Genomic DNA, 6,368 nt, shown 5'->3' with positions numbered 1-6,368 from the left:
TACACTTTCATTTAAATGTTACAATAAATATGAGCTTGTTTTCATGTTTCACCCTTGTAGTTTGAAATTTCGTATAAGGTTGATTATTTTGATCATTACATATACTTTGAAGTATGAGTCTTGATTTAAATCAAATTATGTAACTACATTGAATTCAGCACTTAGATGCCGCTAATATTGGCGCTATATGAAATATTATGTGATTTACAGAAGAAATATATTCATTTACTTTCTACATTTACATAGAGCTGTGCAGCTCAAAGCTGCTTCAACACACTTGCAATGTCCTCGGCAGCCATTTTCACTTTTGCATCCACATCTGATAAGTTCAGCACAAGACTCGGAAGTTTGCTGTAAGGTTGTCCAGAAAGGTTCCCATATTCCATCTTTGTTGCGCTTCCAACCCCAGGAGCTAGGTGGTTGGGGCTCTTGTTGTTTGTTAAGTGACTGTCCCCAGCAAAATCCTGCCTGGTAAGCCGCTCTCTTGATGTGTTGGTGTTATGCGGCAGAGCTTGGTGGGATAATATCGATTGCACGCCCTTTTCGAGTAAAAAGATATTTTCTTGCCTCATCTACGGTTATGCATTCACTACTCCTGTCATACAACAACACAACAAAACGTTCAATGTTTGAAGTACATTCATTGGTGCTATCGATATCTGGCTTATCACACAATGTTTCAAAATCTTTAGTAACTTCATCAAAGACAGACCATGTTTCCCATGCAGTCTTCTTTCCACGATTAGAAAAGGATGACACTTGGTCACAGCCGCTAAAGGCATGGAAGAAAAGAAGTGCACTGGACTTGGAAGGTCCCAAATTGGCAGCGATTTAATGAATTGGTATGTATCTTAAATTTTTTTCGACTCCAAATGCTATCCACAAGGTAAGTCTGTTCAGTTTATGCACAGTCGATATTGCAATGACAACAACATCAGTATCTACGGTTCTGATCATTATTTGACGCATACCAGTTTGTATTGCATCCTTAACGTGTAACATAATGCGCGTGTCTGCCTCTCCATTGTTACACGGTGATATTTGACTTGTATCCTTGCTTGGGCAATTGCATACAACTTCCATTCTGAGTGTCGAGACCACTATCTTGTCATCGGTTGCTTTAAATGTCGATAACTGGTCTGCTAGATAGGTAAATAACTCCGTCTTATTGTAGTCAATACGTAGAAAGGATTCCCGGTTTCCTGGAATGGCTGAATGTGCATGAACACGTCTTATTATTCCTTTTCAACGCTTGCCACGAGTTGAAGCTTTCAAACTGTCTTCGCGATATTCTTCTAATACAACATCAACTCTGCTACCCGTCTTTAATTAGTTGTCAATTTAAGGTAGAAAAACGTTTTTTGGCATAATCTTCGAACGTCTTGCAGAACCTTGGCTTCGGCATATTGACAATTACAGCTCCGTCTAAGATAAAGTCTTCTATCTCAGGACATTCAGTTTGCGATGTGATGATCTTCTCTAGAGGCACTAACAAATCTGACTTTGAAACGAGTCTCAACTGTCCGAATTGTGAAAGAGAAGGTGGATACGCTTGATTCTCATGATGAAAGAATTCGTCAAGATTACCGTCACGAACCTGACAAGAGACATACAACTGAGAAAATAACGAACAATTTTGTTTCAGTGAACATATTTGCTGTTTATTCTTTGCGACAACCTTGGATTATTGACGACTGAATAGATGTAATTTGTTTTGTTTTATGGGATCAGAAAAAGGTTTAGTTCGATTGTCTAATCGGTCCCGTATATATTCATTGTATTGATTCTTCCCAATCTGTTCAATATTTCATATTGTATTTGCAACCTTCAGATCAGCAATGTCACGCGGGCCTAGGACTTAAAGATCCTCACATTCTTCAAAGAATGGATTACACATTTCCTCAAAAGTATTTGTCATCGCTCGGACTTAATTAAATAACAATTTTTTTTTACTTTCTACTTGCTCACGGTGTTTTATGTTCGGCCCTTTTGTTTGTTCTTGCTTGATGTTCTTGTGAAATCTCAAACTCATTGACCACACGAGCCATTTCTGGACCACATACCATCCATCGTAGAAGTTGAAATGCATTCTCTGTAAGCCCGATAACCCCACCTTCTCCCTTCACTAATTTGTTGTTTTGCCCATGAGCATGGACGATAGCTATTTCAGAAAACGCGTGTTGAATTTTTTTACAACAAAATGACCCTTCCTGAATTATGTCGCTATACTTGGTGCTACGTCGTCCAATGCTATCATACCTCTCACATGAATAGGGATACGCTGATTAATGTAGACTTACATACGAGTGTCAGATTTTACTTATAATATTAACCCTTTGCATGCTGGGAAATTTGTCGTCTGCTAAAATGTCGTCTGCAGAATTTCTAAAATTAGCATTTTCTTCGATTTTTTTCCAAAGAATACTATCAGAATAGCAAACAGTTTGGATCCAGATGAGACGCCACGTTTTGTGGCGTCTCATTTGGATCCAAACTGTTTGCAAAGGCCTTCAATATTCGGTTCCCGCACTGAAAGGGTTAATTATGATCACCATTCACTGCTGTGTCGTGACTCGTCTGATATATCTGTGAATTGTCATGGCATTTCATTTATTCAACTTCGTCAATCAACAACAACAACAACAACAACAGCATTTATTAGCTATTAAGCATTACAATTGCTTCTAGGCCAAATGCAAAAATACACAAGTGTGATGACATGGATGATAATAATTGTTAAAATTAAGTAATGGTAGAAGTTAACAATGATTTGACTGATTCATAACATATTATATATTTCTTTAATTTTAACATCAATAGTAATAGTTTCTTATAAAAATAATGAGATAAAGAATAACAAAGATTTGACTGATTTATAACATATAATATTTCCATTTATAATTGATAACGACAATTACAAATAAAAATAATGAGATAAAGAATATACCGTTTTAGATCTAATTCTGAGATAAATAGTATACTTTGGATGAATTAGTTTGTGTTTAAATTGTTCCTTAAACAATTTGCATTATATATATATTTCGAAAGATTAATTATTTCTTGTTTATTTTGTGTTATCATTAACATATCGAACTTATTTAATGTTGGCCATGCTTGATAGTATGACTTTAAATATGTTTTTCTGATATCTTTGTATATTTGGTATATTAATAAGAAATGATATTCGCTTTCTACGACATTGAGATTACAAAATTTAAATTTTCTGTTATCCCGAGCAATGTTGTGGTATCGACCTCGTTCTATTTCTAATCTGTGTGATGATAGGCGAAATTGAGTTAGTGCTATTTAATTTTTTTTCGTTGTAATTATGTCAAGACATTGTTCTGTATTAAACGTATTCTAAGAGCGACAATATGTATTTAGTCTTGACGAATTATTGATTTCACTGTACCAATGCTGTTTGTAATGATCAAATAAACGGTGTTTAATTAGATTGTAAGTGTGTGTCTGTTCAGATTTTTCTGTTAGGGTTTCTTGTTCAGTCCAAACATAACTTAAACCTAGCGGCTCTAGTAATGATCTGATTTGATAAGCTTAATTTCTTTGGGTGTACGTTATGTTTAGATTAGCGTCGTTAAATAGTAATGTATATGCTATTTTTATAAGGCTATCATTTGTACATGATATTATTTTAAACCAATATTTAAATATATGTAATTTTTGAATGACAGATAAGGGGTATCGTCCTAATTCCATACAGTGCTGATTAATGTGTTGATTTCATGACACATACAATTTTCCTTAAAAACTCTGTATGAATAATCTCTAATTCTTTTCCAGAATCTTGTCCCCAGATTTCAGCAGATAGTGAAGAACCGGGGTCCATTATTTATCAAAAGGATTTATTTTTCCTTTAGTTGGAAACTCATATTGGTTTACAACAGATATGAGTCGATGAAACGCTCTATTACCGTGTTCTGCTATTGATTTTATCGTTTTATACCAGTTTCAGTTTTTAAATAAGTATCTGAATGATATGACGATTTCTAATGTTTCACCATATAGGGTAAAGTTAAAATTTGTTTGTCGGTTACTTTTAAAAAAATGACAACTTTTGTTTTGCTAATATTGATTTTCATTGTATATCTATTACAATAGTTTTCAATGTCATTTAACATTAGTTGGGCTGATTTGGGTGAAGTCGAAAATAGGACTTGATCATCGGCATAAGACAATAACATGATTTTTATATCGTTAATCGAAATGATTCCTTCAATATAAGAATTAAAATGTTCAATAATGTCATTGACGAACATCATGAATAGAATGCTTGAGCACGGGTCGCCTTGTTTTACAGTATGAATTGATGTATTCGGATATGCTATTGTTTAGCCTGACGGCTGATTTTACTGATGGATACATGGCTTTGAGTGCAGAGACTATTTTAGAGCTTATGTGTGCATTAATTAGCTTTTGCCATAGCAATGAACGATTAATACTGTCATAACATTTAGCATAATCATTAAAAATGCAATATAATTTTTGACCAGAGTTTAAGATTTTGCTGACTATACTGTTTAATATGAAGATACAGTCGACTGTGCTCTTTCCTTTTTGGTAACCACATAGGAAGTCAGATATAATTTTTTCATCACACCATTTGGTCAGTCTGTTAAAAAGAATCTGAGAATATATCTTTGATAAGATATTATGCAATGTTATTCCGTGATAATGTTTTGCATCGCTCGGGTCTCCGGCTTTAAATATTGGTGTGATGTAATCTTTTCCCCAGCTCTCAGGATATTGTGCAGTATCAAAACTGTTGTTGAAAATAGTTGTGAGGTACGGTTTAATAGAATTATATGCTGTTTTAATTTTTTCAGCTTAAATATTATCAGGTCCACTAGATTTGCCATTATTTTGTTTGAGCACTGCCTGATTTTTCGACTCTGAAATTGGTCATTTTCGGTTTGTGGCCTATTTAAATTCTGTGCATTTATTTCGTTATCTATACTTTCACATGGAACGTTTCCGATTAAGTCCTTAAAATGATTAAACATTTCGTTTATGTGCGCTTGATCTGTAATTTTATTATACAGTTTATAGCATTTTTTAAGTGTTTTTCAAAAAGTTTTTGGTTGTGTTTTTTGCAATGTTATATAACCGCGTGCTTTCATTCATCTTATGTCTATATTTTCCTTTTCTTCGAATAGCGTTATATTTTGTTCTATAATGTACAAATTGTTGTCTGCTTGAGTTGGACTTATTCTTATTAAAGTTATTTTTGCGTTATGGAAATTGCATTTTGCAGTTCTACAATTATTATCAAACCATTCTGGTGCTTTTTTATGTGATTTTTTATTGTTATTAATTGTAAATACTTTTTCAAATATCTGAACGCTATTTTCGTGTAAATATTGAGTTAGAATTTTAATTTGATTATTGACATTGTTTTCAGTAAAAATTGGATTTAATACTTCTATATTTTCTTCTCTCAATACATTAATTCTTGTGATTTGTCATTATCAAATATTATTTTAACAACTTGTTGTTTTGTTTCAGTTTTATTGTTTTGTATGTTAATACTTTTTTCTGTAAGAAAACTAAAATAAAGCCCAGCATGATCAGAAAATTCGGTCCAATCAAGCATTTCAATTTCATGAATGACATTCCGATTAAATCAACCATTATACACATTCTTAGTTAAATGGTTATTTGCGATAAACTGAGCATTTGGCATTTATATCACAACAATCGTCGCCTGTTGTTGATTATCTTCTCACTAAAGAATGATGTTTTTCGCGCATCAGCAGCTTTGCAATTCATGATCTAGATGTGCACTGCGATCACACACCAATTACTTCTACCCTTCATGCGAAATATACTTTTACTTCGAAGTTGAGTGTTGATAACATGACAATTAATGTAATTTAGATAAACATGATAAGGTAAGAAGAGTTATTATCGTTTGACTAGAGGAGCTGAATAATTAAACAAATAATGATAAAATTGTTATACGGAATAGGGAATCTGTTAATATATTACTAAAATAAATTAACAACGATTGGGCATGAAGTAGCATTCCGAGGTTTAAAAAAACAACTAAATTTGAAACTTAGTTTAAACGATGTATCCCACATTTAGAATGCGGACTGGTTTGACATTAACTGCTTTTAAACTAACACTCCTACAATGTTTTAAAGCTTTAAAAGTTGATAATAATATTATAATTAGTTAACTTCGGCAACTGCGGAATGCACATGCTAATCTGGGATGACATTAAACGCACATGCATTAAACTCCTTTTTGTTCACAGAGCGCGACTCATTTTAAGAAAGAATAAAAAGAAACGAGTATTGAAAAATACTGAAATATGCGAATAAGAACATTTTACGCATTTGAAATTC

General features: G+C 33.2%; 1 protein-coding gene across 1 annotated transcript in view; it reads right to left on the bottom strand.

Moving 5' to 3' along the window:
- Window positions 1–257: 257 nt before the first annotated feature.
- Window positions 258–6,368, bottom strand: part of LOC127831268 (alpha-(1,6)-fucosyltransferase-like) — a 108,624-nt gene continuing 102,513 nt past the window's right edge. Inside the window, exon 11 of the mRNA XM_052356248.1 lies at window positions 258–319. Within this exon, the coding sequence (XP_052212208.1) occupies window positions 258–319 (62 nt within the window). The remainder of the gene's footprint in view (window positions 320–6,368) is intronic.

Source organism: Dreissena polymorpha, chromosome 5 (assembly GCF_020536995.1).
Source record: "Dreissena polymorpha isolate Duluth1 chromosome 5, UMN_Dpol_1.0, whole genome shotgun sequence".
In the NCBI taxonomy this organism is placed as follows: domain Eukaryota; kingdom Metazoa; phylum Mollusca; class Bivalvia; order Myida; family Dreissenidae; genus Dreissena; species Dreissena polymorpha.
Note: the sequence above shows the minus strand (reverse complement) of the source record. Positions and strands in the feature narration are given on the sequence as shown.